The sequence below is a fragment of the Ascidiella aspersa genome, chromosome 5 (assembly GCF_963924565.1).
Source record: "Ascidiella aspersa chromosome 5, kaAscAspe10.2, whole genome shotgun sequence".
In the NCBI taxonomy this organism is placed as follows: domain Eukaryota; kingdom Metazoa; phylum Chordata; class Ascidiacea; order Phlebobranchia; family Ascidiidae; genus Ascidiella; species Ascidiella aspersa.
The window spans coordinates 24,512,461-24,530,966 of NC_139451.1; the positions used below are offsets into that span (position 1 = coordinate 24,512,461).

An 18,506-nucleotide genomic window follows, 5' to 3' on the forward strand; every position below is an offset into this window, starting at 1 on the left:
TTTTCGAATATGACTTGTATCTTTTTTTCAAATAATACTAAAATAAGACTGACTTATATGTAAAGCGAAATTTAATCTAGCAGTAACTAAATCACTTTTTTTCAAATTTAAATCAAATTGAATATCTCTTTCGGCAGACTGAATTTCAAAAGTGCACTGCCGTGTTAATTGCGTAGCGAAAAAAACATAAGTAAGACTACCTATTTTGTAAAAAAATACTTTTTGGAAACGCGACAATGTGAGTTGGCGAAACTTTTTTCATTGGTAATTGTAGGGTATAAGTGTCAAATTATATAGTTGCAATATTTTCAAAAATAGTTCTATGGCCCACTGAAAATGGTCTGGTGGCCCCACAGTTTGGGAACTATTGCACTAGAGAGAGGGCGAAAGAGAAAGAGAGAGAGAGAGAGAGAGAGAAAGAGAGAGTGAGAGAGAGTGAGAGGGAGAGAGAGATAAGAAAAGGGAAAAAGGGAATCCCGGTGCTTTCGCTGCGTCCGGGACTCGCTTGCCTTTCTCGCTTCCTCGCGAATCGAATATTATTTAGCAGGTCCGCCGGGGTAGCGACTGGTTAAGAAGGACGGCGGCGTGTCTCAGTGGACACATCAATAGTAGTTGTCGACGCTCTCTGAGGACTCCGCGAACAGGGCCGCACTGCAAGCCAGCGGGGTCAAGGCCTGCTGCAGTACGGGTCCCAGCGCGCAGTACGACCAAGCCAAGTCGAGGCCTCGGTTGAGTTGCAGTTCAGAGTCCCCCCGCCAGGGATTACTTGCAAATAGATCAGCAATAGAGCCGCTATGAGGATTCCCCGCGTGCATTGGGGATCCCGTAAAGTTTTTTTAATTGCCCGGCCCGATGCAAGGGCGACAGGGAATTGCAAGTTGTTTAGAAGTTTAAATTGTTGGAAATCGTTTAGCGGTAACTTGGTTATCTATGATATGATCGAAGGCGATTTTCTTTTCAGTTAAATAAAACTACGCGCGTTAATCCGAGTGTGCTTGGTTAAATGTTTTTTTATGAAACCGTAGAATCAATTTGATAAGCAGCCGATGCTTAAAGCTGTTCTTTAATGATAAAAATCACTATATTTAATAAAAGCTGGTCAGCCATTTATATATTTTTCTCAACCATTTTTTCATAAACTCTTGCAGATTTAAAGTCTTACCGCAATAGCGTATATACATTGTACTTCAGCTGCCGCTATAAGACGTATAGCGTCCGAGTAAGCACCGAACCCATCGCAATCGTTTCGATTACCTGCGTGAAATTTCAAAATGGCTGCCATGCCGAACCAGCAACTGGTTCCCGCTGTAAGAGGCTGGATGCAGACTTCACTGGTCGAAGGATCTCCAAGGTAAAATTGGATCTCTATCGATCGTTAAAGTTAAACGATAGACAAGGTCGCCGTGTGTTGTGCCCTATTTTTGGATACTTCGGTGAATTTTTCCCGTTGTTACAGCTTGTTTTCTTATATGTCAGTAAATTGTTTCTTTTATATGGCCTTTTTAACTTTGTTGGTGGGCTGTTTGGCACCCTTGTTTAGAAATAACTGTTTTTTTTTCACTGATCATGCAAAAATGTAACAAATGTGTGATTTTACACGAGTGGACGGTTTGACACCAATTTAAAATTGGAAACCGGAAAATAGTTCCCAACATTATTATTTATTGGTTGGTTTGGACATATTCGGAATGATTTTTGAGGGTTTGAATTTAGCACGTTCATCAACTTACACAACCGCAATTTAAAGGCCAAAGCAACCTTATAAATAGGTATGTATGTTCAAAATAAAGAATGTGCGTGTACTGGGATAGATCACATCACGTCGTCTGTTGCCTTGCCAAGGCGTCATTTGGGGATAGTTAATTAAGGCCCTAAGGTAGGCCAGGGTACCTTTGGGGGAAGCGGGACCTATGTGTCTAACGGCGGCGTTGACTTTCAGGCCGCGATCCGAAATATTGTCTAGTGTATAGAATTTCCCAGGAGTAATTTATCTAAGCTTGGAACACTGGGCGCGCCCCGAATCAGTTTAATGAAGGTTGCATGCTATGCGGAGCGGCTGCGCTAACTTTACAAATAGCTACCTGAAAAATTAACTTTGTACGCTACTTGAAAAGGCTAAGTAAAGGTAAGTTGCCTATAAGGGGGGTTTTTAGAAGGTTGAATTTATTGTGGTAGGGTATAGAATATTGTAACAGTTTGGACTTGTTTCATCAAGCTTTTAAATTGCCTTGAAACAGTAATTTAATTTTTCTACTTTTCAGTGTAGTAGTATAGGGAATAGAAAAGCCCATATAAAAGTGTGTATCATTTATGTACGTGTCGAATAACTCTTTTAATCATTTATCCTACTTCTATATACGAGCTTTAGTATTTCTAGTTCATTTAACTAAAACCGCAAACATCATGCTCCAAGGTATTTAGTGTTATATCATAATTTGTATAATTCTATCGTCCTATAACTATTATATCTGTACTGCGTGATGGCTTCCGGCATGTAAAAAAATAAACAAAGGGCACCCAAACGCGTGTATACAACATAGCCTGAACTTAAGCGCGATATTTGTTTCAAAGAATTTAAACTGTCTTTTCTTCCAGCGTTGGACTTCACCGGGCGCACTTCGAGAAGCAGCCGCCCAACAACCTGCGCAAAAGCAATTTCTTCCACTTCGTTCTCGCGCTTTACGACAGACAAGGACAGCCGGTCGAGGTCGAGCGGAGCGCCTTCGCCGGCTTTGTCGAAAACGACACCGTAAGTTTAAATAGCTTTGTTTTTACCTAATAAAAATATCAAGGCCCATACAGAAGTCTTTTTTAAAAAATGATAAGAGTTATTCGAAACGTTCAAAATGCTATCCACTTCTGTATGGGCTTTGGTATTCGTATTGCGTCTTACTACAACTTCCAACCATTGTACTCCAAAGCTTTGTTTTTAGGTTTTTTATGTAATTTTTTAAGGGATTTTTATCAAGTTTTGGTGATCCACCCTTCGAAGAATTTAAATTGTCTTGTTTTGACAAACGAGAAAGTTTGTAATGAATACACAAATTTGTCTATTCGATTTTATTTTAGATACTGCATTTACCTTTTTTGGGGGGGTTTTGACTTATTTATTTTAAGTTACTGCATAACTAGACACACCTTTGAGTAATTTTATTTTTATTGTTTTTTACAGGAAGTTTCCGGGGAGAAAACGAACAATGGAATTCACTACAGACTCCAGCTATTATATCACAATGGTGAGCGACCCTTGATATTTATATATTTAATATAGTTAATAAGCAAAACTTGTTTTAAATAATAAGTAAAACGATTTTTTTTGTTTAGAAAAATAAATTATTAAAAAACAAAACTTATTATGACAAAGAGGCATTGTTAAAACCGAAGCTACTAAGCGATACTTGAGTATATTTAATTTAGCTATATTTAATGTCAAACTTATTCTTATTCTTATTTTAAGTTGTAGCATGGTATTGAATATCTCAAACAAATTTAGATCGTTTTTACAAATGTTGAAAAACAAAAATGAAAAAACGCTCACACAGCATGATATAGACACACTTCATAGGTAATATATACCCTTTAGACAACAACATATATTTTGGAATAATTTTCAAGCCCACTTAAAAAATGTAGGTTTGACCCAATTGGCGATCGACCACGGTTCTTAGGTCCGCCAAACCGACCTTCATTTAAGCGCGCGAGGTCGCACAGCACGCACAACATGCACACACACAACAAAAAGCGTGCGATCAATGATGCCCGGGCGCGCAAATATATTACCAGGCGTATTAATAACCGTCTTCGCCTGTTGCCGCCTAAATTGCCCGCTCGGGAATTGCCGCCGCGGGTCCCGCAGGTAATAAGCGACTCCGCGAGTATGTGTGTAGCTTCTTGCCCCCCTCCCCTCACCCCCTCCTCTCACAAAATCGGGCAGATTGCAACTCGGCTAAATTACTTGACGTGCCGCCCGGACGAGTCGCCCTTTGTTTCTCAGTTTATGCCCGATATCGATTTGTGTAATTAATGCGCGCGCAAGACGCGATGGCCAACTTCATTTACTCTTGTCTTTCGCCGCGCCATATGGCCGCCTTACTTTCGCCTCGCGTTCGACCCAGTGAGTTTCAATACACATTTTCTTGCTAGAAAAGGTAACATTTAAAATACCAATGTTTTGCCTTGTGGAGATTTACAACCGTGTCGAGGTTTTGGTGGGTCCGGTCTTTCTGCAATAATAACACTGCTTCGCGTTTTATTGTCTGTAGGTTACTTGATACAAATAAAGCGGGAATTGTATAAATTAATCATTGATATAAATTAATCATTCGCCTCAAAGGAGTCAAACCCGCAATATAACACGAAACCTTTATTTCGGACTTCACTGTTTTAGCCTAAATTAAAAATGGAGTAAACTTGCACCAGCAAATGTATTTCGAGTCCCCTTGAAAATATCTAAACAGAACTTAAATTATGATTTCTAATGTCTAATGTTCCAGGTATTCGCACTGAGCAAGACGTGTTCGTTCGTCTCATCGACTCGGCCACGAAACAGGTAAGACGCCCGACGCGCTGTACAAAATGGCCGCCATTTTCGGTCAACCTGGCTTGGCAGGTGTACGGTCGAATCACGCCAGATTGTTACTGACACATTGCGAACCTGTATTTAGCATTTGTCGTGAACTGGAGAAACCAATTTTGGAAATAAAAATTAAATCAAATTGTAGCGATTTTTAACCAATTTTTTTAAAATAGAATATTCTAGTTGCTGTTGTTTTTTCTGTTTTTGAAAAACGAGTAACCTTCTTTTATAGTAGCGATAACTACTCTTTTTGGAATCCATTTACAACCCGGAGTAAAACAAGAATTATATTTCTTTATCGTTTTTTTGTTTTAAAAAATAAAACAAGTTAAACAGAAAATTCATAGTTAGTCCTGTTCAGATTTGTTCCTTAGTGAAACTGTTTTTCACTGGTAAAACGGTTTCTGCTTTATAGGACACTTTTGATTTTATTTTCGTTTCAGGCAATCGTTTACGAAGGGCAGGACAAAAACCCAGAAATGCGTCGAGTGCTGCTAACGCACGAAATAATGTGCAGGTAATTTAACTTCTTCCTTTTGTCATCTTTCTTTTGTTATATAGATTAGCTAAAAATACTAAAATTACTTAGCCGTTTGTAAAAGTGTATAACTAAGATCCGATGCTGCGAAAGTACAAGTAATTTTGTAGTATAATTACTTATTCTTGAGTATTCTAACATCGTCTTTTGTTATTTGCAGCCGATGCTGTGACAAGAAAAGTTGCGGAAACCGAAACGAAACACCCTCGGATCCCGTCGTTATAGACCGGTAAATATAATAAAAATACAAACAATTTATAGTCAACCAAACAAAAAATCGTGAAAACCTCTATTTTACAGTATTGATAGAAAACGGTTAGATAAATATTCCTTAGGCGAAGAACATAATCATGTTCTATAATTTAACATTTTTCAAAAAAATAGGCCCATGACATCTCACATAAGTAGCATCAGTATTTTTTTAAATAACCGTCATCGAAAACCTTAAAAGGTAATACTTATTTTCCGAGGATGTAGGAAAATATAACAGGTGCTAACCAGCAACTACCATATACACCTAAAGTGGACAGACCCCGCTTATTTTAACCTCGGGCCAAAAGCTCCGACAACTTAGGAATTCCAAACGCAATCGCAGCGGAAACTTTTTTAACGCCTCGTCAGCCTCGAAATCAATTGCGCCCAAAGGCTGCGCTTTAAGACAGTAGCAGCAGCAGCAGCTGTGCCGGCTCGCGTTGGCCCTATATCGAGTTAGCCGCAGCCGAGATCCTTAAATCACTTGGCCGCGACTGACTCTTTCTTCAGCCCGGTCGATACTGGAGACGGGGAACTTACTCACGCGCACTGCCTCGATGCCGTGTTTCAGTTTCTCACTGGGCTATCGACCCGCGGTCCAAGTCAATATTCGGTCTTCTCCACTTGGTCGTTTTCTCCCTTTCCCGATCTTTTCCGGCGTTTGCACCCGGGAAATTTTTAAGCAATCGCTTGATATAAATTGTGGTTACGCTGTATGGATCTTTTTTTCAACCAAACCGGCTTCTATTTGAGCATAACCAACTTTTAATTTTAACCTGATTTCGAGCGTAGCTTTTGTATTTATTTTTGTATGTTACAAATACCATTGGTAAACGACACACCGCGTGGTGAAGATAGCCCCAATAAGTAGGATTCACTTTCGATAACGATTGGCGCGGGAAATTCCACAGAAACAATTATGACAACGATCAAAGCGGATAATTCAGAATTAAGTGTTTCTGAAGTGTCTTTGCATCGCCTTTTTTAAAACCAAACTAGTTTCTAATTATAACTTTTAAATAATTTTCAGATAAAAGTATTTGTAAATGATTTAACTGTTCAATTTCGTTTGAATTGCCACTTTGTAAATGGCAAAAAGGTGCATAGTGTTTCTAAAGCTCCTATACTTTAATAAACATTTACGGTCTAAACGCTAACCCTACAACCCGCATCAACCAAGTCCAACAACTGTCACGGCTCCGAAAAAGTAAAAAAGCTCTTGGCCGGCATATGGCGGACTAATTGCACTTCGCGGCATAAAGCATCGGCGGCGGGCCCGCTTGCATGCACCGAAAATTGCTTGGCGCTTTCGGCGTGCCGCAAATTGCGTTACACGCTTGCGCGCTCTTCAGCCTGTTTTGTCTTCGGCGGTTGGCATTAATCGAACATTTTGCTTGAGTGATGACGCGTGGCTAATTGCGACTTGTTCGCCAGCTTTCGTTGCGCATTTGACTCGAGCCAAGCACAGAAACTTTGATTGGGTTTTGCGAATCTGCGAGTCGGGCGAGCGGGTAAACAAGTTTACTGGGGTTCAGCCATTAGAGGTCGTTTTTCTCCAAGTCCTAGGCGTTAAACAGTGAATTTTGCAATTGCTGAACAAAAAATTACAAATGCTTTTTCGATTAAGGTGACCCCCAATCACAGCAGTCTGACATCATATTTGAAATGATTTTTCTTTCAACAATAATTTGACCCCCTAACAAAAGAAATCAACTTTTTGCTCCTCTTGGAGTTTCGTGAGGTCACAATAAGAACTGGCTAAAGCTATTGCTGCAATATATAGCCACAGGCAGTATTTCGAAACCTAATTTAATGTGAAAAATAGGCCTTAATAGTTTTTCGTTAAATTATCTATGAAAGACAACCCCGTACCCGTAACGTCGCATTTAAATTTTCCAGTCAAAATTATAGTAGTCTTTTAAATCGTACGAAATATCCGTTTTATTTCGAAAGCACGTTCACGGCAGTGACACGCGCTGAAACTTAATGGACCTATTGCCGCGAAATAATATTTAACGTCAAACGGCGTATCCTCGTTTAGTGCCGCCAAATGCTATACGGGCGAATTTCGTGGAACCTTTGCCCAAAACAGCGAAAGCTTTCAAAGCTGTTGAGACGCGTGCCATTGCCCGTCATCCACACTCGCACTCGAAACATGCGCGCCGCTCCCAAATTGCATTAAACTGTCGATTTTGAAAAGCCGATTTCGACCACACTTTTTGCGTGCTTTTAAACCCCTTGCAAGTTCACGGTATATATATATGGTTGTAATATGATTAAACCGACGCCTGTTTCCGTTGCAAATTAAACCTGCTTACCAAAAAAACTGTTTGTTGTTTTAATTTAGTATTAGCGTCCTAATCATTTGTCTTGAAAAAAATATTTAAAAACTCACATTTAATGGTGAACCTACAATTATACTGGTTATATTATTCACTTTATTGGCAGCTCGACTTGATGACCGTAAAGGTCTTTTCGCTCTCCTTGTGTTATTCTTTATGCTATTTTTTTAATGATTGCAAAGAAGCACAAAAATAAATTGAATCTTGAATCTTTGCCCTTTAACAGATTCAAATAGTTTTATTATTTTAATAAACTCCCCATAAATTAATTTATTTTTATACAAATTATAGTCAACTATAGGCCCAAATACATGCCAGTCGTTCATAGTGCTTTGGATCCGCTTTTTAGCCCTTTTCCTTCGGCAATGGCCACCGAGGCTGCTTAAGTAACCGCATCAAATCACATAGGGTCGTTAAAATCGCTCAAAAACAGTAAGAAAGGCCGCCAGGCGAAATCTCGACCGCCGATTGCGACAATCAGTGCCAATCGAAAAGCTCATTCAGGCCTTTGAGCAACCAACTCTTATAATACACCGGTGATAATGCAAACGGGCATTGAGCAGCGAGCCACGGCCCGGCTTCGTTCCGGCGCGTTTCAAGCGTCCCAACTTCAATCTTCGGGCGTCCATCATGGCGCCTGAATAATTAATGCCCCCCCCCTCCCCTGTCCCCGCCCCCCAACCAAACGCTCCGCACGAGGGCAGTATTCGGTACGGATCGGCCGCTTATACAGCGTTCAAACTGTGACGAATATGTGCGTTCTGCATCGGCCCTGAGGAATGTAATGCCTTCTGTTATCTCTCGCTTTTTTGGAGTCCATTTTGTCTGAAGCGCGAAAATGCTGTCACCATTTTCAGACAAGCGCGCTTGTTTTTGCTTCTGCCTTAAAGAAAGAATGTTAGAATTTACCATATAATTTAACTGAGTTTACCTATTATTTTCTCAATACGCCTACATAATGTTGTTTTCGTTTTACTTTTGGCGTAATAGGTTGGCGCCGGATTTTATGTTTTCAACTATTTGCGTTTTAGAAATAGTCATTTCTTGTAGTTTTGTTTCAAAATATTGTATTTTTGTTCACCAAGATAACAACGAGGCCATATAGTACACTTACTTATGTGTAGTTTGATTAAAAATAATGCCATCATTCGTAGTTTAGTGACCTAATTATTAATCACGGTTATGTAGAAAGTTATGCTCTTGTAAATAGTTCCCAACCGCTTGGTTCTTTAAGGTGGTTATGACTTTTAATCATCATTCAATATCGCCATTTCGCACTGTACGCTTCAAACCGTCACATTTTACACGAAACAACCCTTAAAATCCATCAAAATACCTCGGAATTAAATTGTTGATCAGAAATTTGATGCTGTAATCACAGTTCGAACTACAATGCAGCAAAAACAAATCAGTGTGAAGCTCAAAAACACATCATAAGTTCGCAAAAAAATTCCCGAAAGCCAGAATTTACGTGACAGTGAATCACAAGCACTGTTTTGATTGCGGAAAGTCCCAAACACTGTCTCGATTGCGGCTGTTGCTGCAGCGCCCGAGGCTGTTGTTTACGGCGCCTAACCCCGCTAATGTTGCGCCCACCCGATCGCGACTAATGCAATTCGAGCAGCTGCCGTCGTCTCATAGCGATCCCCATTATAGCGCGGCTCTCTTTATGATGTCACAGTGGCAAGGCTGTGTTTCCCCGTCACTTTCACTATAGCGTCGAGTGTTGGGGCCTGATTGGCTTGAGTCTGGGTGCTTTGATTGTTTAAAATACAATGCTATGCCCAAGTTATGGCTAAATAACTACCAATGTTTCTTTCTTATTTTTTCTTTTGTAGATTGTTTTTTTTTTATCTTGTTTAATGGTATTTTTATTTATGCGACTTTCGTTTTGAAGTTTATTATTTTTTTCGTAAGTGATATTAGACAGCATTAAAACCCCGATTCGTGTTTTGCTTAGAACTGCGAACTTGCGATTAACTGAATTTCGTATTTTTTTTAGATTCTTTCTGAAATTCTTTCTCAAGTGCAACCAGAATTGCTTGAAAAACGCCGGGAACCCAAGAGACATGAGAAGATTTCAGGTATATTTTAAAATCGAACATAATTTTTTACTATTGTTTACGCCGTTCAAGGAAATGCATAATTGCTGGAATTTAATTTCTCCAAGTTATGTGGCATCAATGAATTTAACTTGAAATTCGTTTCGCCTCTGAATCACTTAACGACATTAAGAATCCCGAACGAATTAAATTCCAGGTGGTTGTTTCGACAACGGTTCATGTGGGTGGTCACGTGCTAGCGGTTTCCGACAACATGTTCGTCCACAACAATTCGAAGCACGGACGGAGGGCAAGACGGGCAGATCCCTCCGAAGGTGCGTGAAATAAGCTCCAAAGGAATTTAAAACAAAGTTTATGGCGAAACGTTATTTCAATTTTAAGTTTTAGTGACTTTACATCAGTGGCGTAGCCAGCCGAAAATTTTTGGGGGGGCCAAAAAGTTGGAATTTTTTGTTCAGCTTTTGTCATTGTATTAACTGCCGTAACGAACACAAATAACAATGCTAGCAAACCGTTTCGAGCAGCAACGGACTTAGTGTTAACGCAATACTAAAAAAACAGTCAAAGAGGAAAAACTGTCTAAAAGTAGTGAAAGTACATTAATGTATAGTAAATGTTATATTAACTACATCGTTTGTGACGTAACAATGCATGACAATTACAGTGTGGCATGCCTGTGATCAAATGTTGTGGTACTGCTCATAAATGCTACAAAACAAATTATTAAGAGTAAAATATTTATAAATTGTTGGGAGGGGGGGCGTGGCCCCTCAGGCCCCCCCCCCCCCTGGCTACGCCTATGCTTTACATTCACAATGCAATTTGTTTCACAAAATTGAGTTGTACGTACGAAGATGTCACTTTTTATTGACCTATACCATATTATGTTATTGTAATCGGATTTTTACTGTTAAGTTAGGACAGCTTCATTAGCAGATAAAAGCTGCTTGTAATGTGGTATATAAAAGTTAAGTGGTTTCCATCGTAAAATTCCCGACGGTAAAAAAAGCAGTCCCGACGGTAATCGAACTTGAATTTTCGCAAAATCAGATTTCCCTGAAGAAGTCCAATTCATGCTTTATCCGGATTTGAATTCAAAGTAAAACTCTCACAGGACGTATTGTGTTACGCCTAAAGTAAAACCAAAACGGGCAGTTTATTTTTAATCCCTGCGAAAAATTGGCCTGAATTCTCGAAGGAGATGACTTTGTTGTATCCAAAAGCCTTTCAGCATTTCGTGCTATCGGGTGACCTTTGGTTTAAGACCAGTTGGCCTGATTATGATGCAACAATATCCTTCTCTTGTTACGTCACACTCTGACATTCGGATTCCCAACGCTCCTTGGGGACCTTTAGTCAGGGCCAGAAAGCCATTTCGAAATCAACCGGGATAGGCCGCAGTTCTAACATCAGCAACAGCCTCTAACAGATGACTTACTAAGTTTCCATTTGTTCCTGTCAATCAAATGTGTAAGCGGCGTTGTAGCCGGCCTTGTGGCGCGGTTTTATTTTCCCGTTTGGAATGATTAACCCCATAGTAATGATGGAAAAATATGTTTTTCTTATATTTCATCTTCATGAAAGGGCATCTTTGCGACAGAGTTTTGTCATGCTAGTCGATTTTTTATTTGATAAAGCGCCTTTTTTAATTTGTCTGTCGGATCCTTAAAAATCACTACAAAAATATTGGAGCATAATGGTTGGAGGTTGTGGTAGAACGTAATAAAAGTATCGATACCAACTTCTGGATATAGGCTTTAATATTCTTATTACTACTAAAAAAGTCTTCCAATCATTTTTGTCATCTTTTACGCTGGTATACGGAAAAAATGTCCCTGTCATTACTTAACATCTCTTAATCTCTAGCGAAACCCGCGTCATTAATAACTCGCACAAGCCTTAGCTGAATAACGCGTCAGATAAAAAGCGAGCGATTTTAAAGCGATATCGGTCGAGCGCAAGATGCCAGATCGATAGACCAGTCAGGTGCTCTCTATTCCCAAGTGATACTCTGATAATTGCTCTGTGCCGTTGCTGGCTCCGAACTGTTCTACTTCTGTTTTAAGACCCTGGAGACGTTAGCTCTGTTGCACTGATCGTGTCTATCTTGCTTGAAGACCATCGATTTTTGTTTTCCGACTGTTTTCAGGCGTTTTCCGTTTATTGAAGCGTCCTTGCTTGACCCGTGCCCTAAGCCCGGTGGGACACAGCCATTAATTTGAATAGAATTCCTGGCGTCTTATATTAATGAGACACCTCCCTGATAAAAGCAGTCGCCACATTAATATAAAATCTATAAAAAATGAGCAGCTTTTGGAAATATTTTTACATACAGTGGTGCACCTATAGGCAATTTAATTTACTTCACCGATTTAAGTGTTTAATATACGCGTGTTAGTCAAAACATAATGAAATCCCGCATATGTTATAATACAAACAAAATGGCGACAAAGTAACATTTTCTGTTGAAACATTTACGTAGCCTGAATGGCTTTTTCTGCGATTTGTTTTTAAAAACAAAAGGAGCCAATGTTGACTGACTAAAATAGTTCAATTTTTAACGACTCGTTCTAATGTAACTTTGCATTTCCAGCAGCACCGTTGATCAAAGCGATCAACCCATCGGAAGGCTGGACCAGCGGTGGTGCTACAGTTATAATTGTTGGCGATAATTTCTTCGACGGACTACAAGTGATTTTCGGATCCATGGTTGTTTGGAGTGAGGTGGGTACAAAATAACTTCCTCTGTTATGCCCCGGAGCCCAAACGACTAAAACAATATTGTATTTATGCTATTTAAATAGAAGATCGCCTTTCAAAATGAGTCATTACTTTTTAATAAATTTGGTTTAAGTTATTTGCTGACTGCTTTTCCTGCTATTATGTACAAGAGTTACTTCTTGGTGCGATATTTGTCTTTCACTCGTGACTATAATAGATCGTACACAGCATGATCACAATTTAACAATCATTTGCCTATTTTTAATAAAATTAGCATTTAATTAACATACCTAACAATCCTTATTCCTTTCCCAGTTGATCACGCAACACGCCATCCGGGTACAGGCTCCGCCGCGACACCTACCGGGAGTTGTCGAGGTCACTCTCTCGTACAAAAACAAGCAATTCTGCAGCGGAGCTCCCGGGAGATTCGTTTACACCGGTAAGTGTTTTCCACCGTCAAGACTGCTTAGCCGGAACACTTTTAATAGAAGTGCACCCCTTTTGAAAAGTTTTGCTGACTAAAAAATATGTTGAGATAGTTGTAAAATTTCAGTTTTTTATAAGTGTTACCGAAATTGCTGTTTTGCGTAAAAAACTCATTGGTACAGTTTTGCAAGGCTTAATCTTAATTTGTCATTTGTATTACCTAACGAGTTAAGGATTCATGTTCAGCCACAAGGCTTTCAACTATAATTAAAATATTTACATTTTGCTTGAATTTGGCTATGCTGGGCGCAAACTTAAGTGATTGACGGAACATTCTGACTAATTTAACTTAACAACTAACGTTTTATTGCAGCTTTAAATGAGCCAACGCTTGATTATGGATTCCAGCGTCTTTTGAAAACCGTTCCCAGGCACCCTGGTGACCCGGAAAGATTGCCTAAGGTTGGTTTTGAGTTTCTCATTGAGATTAATTTGAAAGATTGTATAGCAACAGTTAAAATAAAACTAAAAAAAAATCACGAACATTTTCAAAAAAAAATAACAAACATTTTTCTCATTTTTTAGGAAATCATTCTCAAACGCGCCGCCGACGTCATGGAGGCGGTCATGGGCCGGCAGTACAATCCGCACGGGCCGCAGATGACGTCATCCGGCGCCGTGCCGCCCTCGCACCTCTGCCCGCCGCCAGGTGGCAACCCCGGGTCGTTCGTGCCGCAGTCGGCCAGCGTTGCCATGGCAGCGGTTGCCATGAACGGGTACGCGGCGGCGGCTGTGACGTCACAGTTCGTGCCGGCGACGGATCGCTACGAGTCGGCGACGGCGGGAAGTGATTCAGGTTTGATAGGTTTGTTCCACTTATATTTGGCCTGCCTCTGTGTGTCTGTGTGTCTGTGTGTGTTGCACTTGCTAAACCCATTGGTCGCAAAGGCCACTACAGCTGCATTGAGCTGGGCAAAGCGTAATTTGTATTTCAATTCTATTGTTTCGAGCTTTTCACGCTGCTAAAATCAAGCCCAGTGCAGCTTTAGAAAAACGTTACGTTTTGGAGAGATTTTTACGCCCAGCTCAGCTCAGCGCAGCTGTAATGTAAACGGGCCTTAAATGTGGATTGAGAAATGTTTGTTTCTTTGGAATAATTGCGACCATTCTCAGGGTAGGTTTCTTCTAAATTAAAATTCGGGTTTTCCATTCGAATAGACGCAACATGTTCCACTTTTTTAAACTGTGTCGCGGCGTAGTCCTATGGCTATTTGTGGATTGGCATTAAAAGGGATTACCTGCAGAAAAATTGTTAAGGAAAAAAACTATGTCACTTCAATTTAGTCGTATGACGACTAGGGAAATTGCATTCATATTGAAAACACCAGTTTTCTCTAAAATGACTTGTGTTTGTCCTTTTTTGTAACAACGTTTTCTAAAAATAAAATAAAATCGCAGTAATAATATTTCAAGCAACCCAAGCTTCTTTGTGCCTAAGTTTTCTTCTAACAAGTCAACTTATTTTGCAGGTTATTCCAGAGGCAACAGCGTGTCGCCGCGTAACGGGTACTCACCCCAGGGAACCCCCAACAGCGTAACCGGGGGCTCGGCTGGTGCCATGAGCGCCCTGTCCACCGTGGCCACGGGGGTGCCTGCCCCCTACAACGCGTCCCCGCCCTTCAATAGCTACACCTGCTCGGTACCGACTTTCACCAATATGACCAATTCCTCGTCTTCGGCTCTATTCTCAGGAACCAGCAGTAAGTTTTCTTTATATATTATTGCGTTTTGTGCCCTTAAACCAGGGTTGGCCAAAATAAAAAAAGCTAAAAAAAAGGCTTACCTCAAGAAAAGCCAAACAAACAAACAAACAAATATTTTGCAAACTCTAACAAGCCTTTGTTTTTCCTGGCATAATAAAAAATGCGATGGGTAAATGGTCATGCTGGTACTTTGAATTTATCTTTTTGTGGCAATTTTTCTCCATTCTTTCTGGTTTTGAAAATTTTTCTCTTTTTGGGTTAGTTTAATCTCTTCTTAACATAACACTCGTAACATTTTTCAATAAAGCATAAAAAGCCTAAATTTTCAAATTTGGCTTTAAAAAATCCCAACTGGCAACCCTGGCTTAAATAAAGATTTGCTTCGAACTTTGTGTTTGTTACACGGTTTGGCGTAGTTGAAGGACGTTTGTCTGATGTTTGAAAGCTATTAGGCGAGATTAAAGCTGTATATTTTGACTTATTTGAGGATCACCGCTTCCCATTTCCCAGTATGTTTAGTTGACTGTGTTTTTTTTGTTATAATTTATAAGCGAATGACAGTAAAGGGTTCCTAATGGATAATCATAATTAAAAACAATCACTGTATGTAACACGTTTTAGTTACTTAGTTGTAGGGCATTAGTGTTTGTTTAGTTTGTTCAGCCTATTACAAAAATAATCGCAAGAATATAGTGTATTAAACGTAAAAATGGATCGAACATGTTTCAATAGATTATGATCTGTCCTTAGCCTATTTAGTCTATTTAGTCTTGATAAGAGCAACGGTGAGCTATATTCCTTCGTCGTAGTTCTCCACAATGAAAGTAGATGTCCGTTTGTGCACACTTAACGGATCTGCTGCCATTGTAACTAACTGCGACGACCAAACACGAAACATCAACTCAACTTCAACGCTCTAATAATGAACCTATTTAAATACGCTTCGACGTGATTATGCACGCAAAGCATTTCCAGAAATGAAACGCCAGGTCGTACTCGAAATTTAAAGTCGGTTCAGATGTTGAAGCTAGTGTTTTTTAGTTTATTTTGTCACGGCGCACCTGTAGACATCTAAACTCTGGCGGCATATTCATAGCGAGCGAAACGAGCTCTAATATTATTATTTGGTTGGACTCGTTTGTAGAAAAGGTTATATTTTATAGGCCTCAAAGTTGACTTATCTTAAAATTCCGGTGGGCTAAATAAGCGAAGCCAAAGGAGAAAATAAAAGTTGACACAAAAACAAACGTTCTATGTTTTAGAATATATTTCCACATCCCCGCGTCGCACTTCATAACGTTTAATGGCGCACCGGCACAAGATGCCTTCGTTTATTCTAGAAACTTAACCAAGACGATAAATCTAACTGTCCTAATCCACTGAAAACTATAAAACTTGTAATTTAAATTTTTTTCACATGTTTCATTTTCGTTTTTAAAACGAATTTAAATCGTTTGAATTTTTTTTTAATTTTTTGCAAAATTATTTCCTCCAGTCCTCCCGTCGTCTCCTAGCAACGGCATGAATCCTCTTTCGTCATCGACGACTCCGGGCATATTCAGCTTTTCTCCAGTAAACATGATCGCCGGCGCCAAGCCCAAGAGCGCCTTCGCTCCCGTAATTCGGCCCCACAACTCGCCCTCCCCTCTACCGCCCACTAACGGCAATCTCGGATCGACCATAATGCACGGTGGGTTGCGCTAACGGGTCGAACGTGTTTGTGCGAGTTTTTCGCGCGAATTTAAGGGCGTGGCAATCCGAAATTCTGCTTAAAAATCTGTTATAAAACAAACCATCAAGCCCACAAAATCTTTTTGGAAAAATTGCTGTTACAAATTTATTTTTTGCTTAAAAATTGGAAAAGGAGGTTTTGATATACATTAACATCGACCATAAATATTGCGTTAAAACATGAATATCAAACCTTTGTCAATCCAATGATAAATCAACCGAAAATACCTTTTAAGCAACTTATGCCGAACCGTTTTAAAAACAAATATTTCTTGACCTCTATGTTTGACTTAAAAAAATATGTTTCGGTATTTCGCAAAAAACAAATCTTCATTACTTGAGAACCTCAACTGTTTTTCTTCCATTTCAGCTCTGAACGGCTACAGTTAACCGACCCGTCCCACCCAACTATTTTTCTTCAACGCAATCAGCACAAGTTGTTTACAGCCCGCATGGCAGTGCGAAAAACCCAGAATGCAGGAATCCTGAGTCGATTCTGAGTCGTATACATATTGTTCCAATCCAGAGTGTGCGTGTTTTTCTTGTCCGCAGCCGGCTGCTTTTTCTACGGGTCGACTTTGCGACTGACTTTTGTTTTTATTTCTTCCCTACCGCGGCAAGGTGATATCGGTTGTTTGCGCGTTTGGATAATCCCCGCTTGATTTACTGTCGTCTCCTGTTTTTTTGCGCTACTTTTGTTTTGCCACAACTTGTTTTTAATATGCTTTATAGCAAAGCATTTGTAACCGTCATTGTTGCCATATGGATTACAGGATTTAAGAACTATTTCTCACATTTTGGAAATGCGGAAAATCGATTAAGCATCTAATTAAAACCTGAATCTACAGATAAGTTTAACTCGGCAGATCTCGCTTCAAAATATCCCGGCCCGATAAGCAACATCAAATGGATAATTAAATTAAAAGGATGAACCGATATCACCGTGGATTGACTCAGAAAAAATTCCGACCTTACTGAACCCATCCAGATAGTGTGAGTCATGCAGGCTGGGTGCTGCAGCGACGGTCCCGGATCAAAATATCTTGCGGTTTTCAACTGTCTTGCACGGGCAGCCATCGCTCCTGATTTTGAGATCGCTGATAAAAAAGGGCGTGTACATTATTCGTTGCCGAACCCGTTAATCGAGTTTTATAGTTAAACCGGGAGTCGTTCCAGCAGATAGAAATCTTCGCCCACGGACGAGATCGTCTAGTTTGTCTTCAAACATGTACTTTGCGATTAATTAAAACCAACACCAACACCATGAGTCTTCAACCAGTTTTGCAAGGTCAATAGTCAAACGTCCAACGCTCATTTTATTTTGCTCGAATACGGATTTACAAACGTGCGCGAAATCCAAGTTGTGCTCTATATTTCCAGCAGATATATTAAGTTTGCGCGCCACTTTTTCGCGTTATTTCGCACAATCACTTGCAGTTTAATTAGGTTGCATAAGTGTTCGTTCTGTTGATTTAATTTTATATGGCCAGTACCCGTTTTTTTGTTCGTTTGTAAATAGACTTTTTCTCCTACATATTTTTGCTCAGCTTTTGTTAACGTTTTTTTAGTGTGCTGTTTTATTTCAATCGCGGCTTGCTTCAATAAATCTTCAGGGATTTCCATTTCGCAGTTTGTTTTATTTAGAGTCGCTTTTAAAAATGGTGCTTTATAGAGAAAGCTACATAGGTCTAAGAACAAGTGCAAAAATTTTGTCCACCAAACTTGCTAAGCTACTGCGCTATAGGTGTCAATTTTAAGATGTATTGTTTCTTGTATAATTGGCTCTTTGCATAATTTTCCTAAAGTTGAACAACATGTTTTTGTATGTAATATCTATGATCACTGATCAGCAAGTTCATAAATGGAATTCCCGAAAACCGAGTGATTTAGATTAATATTTGCAAGGCTGTAGGCCAGGGGCGTGCAATTGTTTATCGCAGCGGGCTATAATGTATAACTATGATGGTGGTGCGGGCCGGACAATCGAACAACAGATATATTTTTTTAAACAAATTTTTTTATTGGAAAACTGCGTAGAATCAAGTTACTCATTAAGCGATTAATGAGATGTGTGATATCTTCTCTCACCAG

At 39.7% G+C, this 18,506-nt stretch overlaps 1 protein-coding gene across 2 annotated transcripts; it reads left to right on the forward strand.

The window, feature by feature from the left end:
- Window positions 1-1,155: 1,155 nt before the first annotated feature.
- On the forward strand, window positions 1,156-18,040 carry LOC146145549 (transcription factor COE1-like). 2 transcript variants are annotated; one of them, XM_083390028.1, is made up of 15 exons: window positions 1,156-1,351; window positions 2,596-2,749; window positions 3,173-3,236; window positions 4,494-4,549; window positions 5,020-5,093; window positions 5,275-5,343; window positions 9,711-9,792; window positions 9,968-10,085; window positions 12,365-12,495; window positions 12,808-12,934; window positions 13,295-13,383; window positions 13,507-13,786; window positions 14,451-14,681; window positions 16,180-16,374; window positions 16,786-18,040. In XM_083390028.1, exons 1-15 carry the CDS (start codon window positions 1,272-1,274, stop codon window positions 16,803-16,805), a joined length of 1,770 nt encoding a protein of 589 aa, XP_083246154.1. In that variant the 5' UTR covers window positions 1,156-1,271; the 3' UTR covers window positions 16,806-18,040. The 2 variants fall into 2 exon arrangements, with proteins under 2 accessions (XP_083246154.1, XP_083246155.1); XM_083390029.1 differs by having other exon boundaries at window positions 13,507-13,777.
- The last annotated feature ends 466 nt before the right edge of the window (window positions 18,041-18,506 follow it).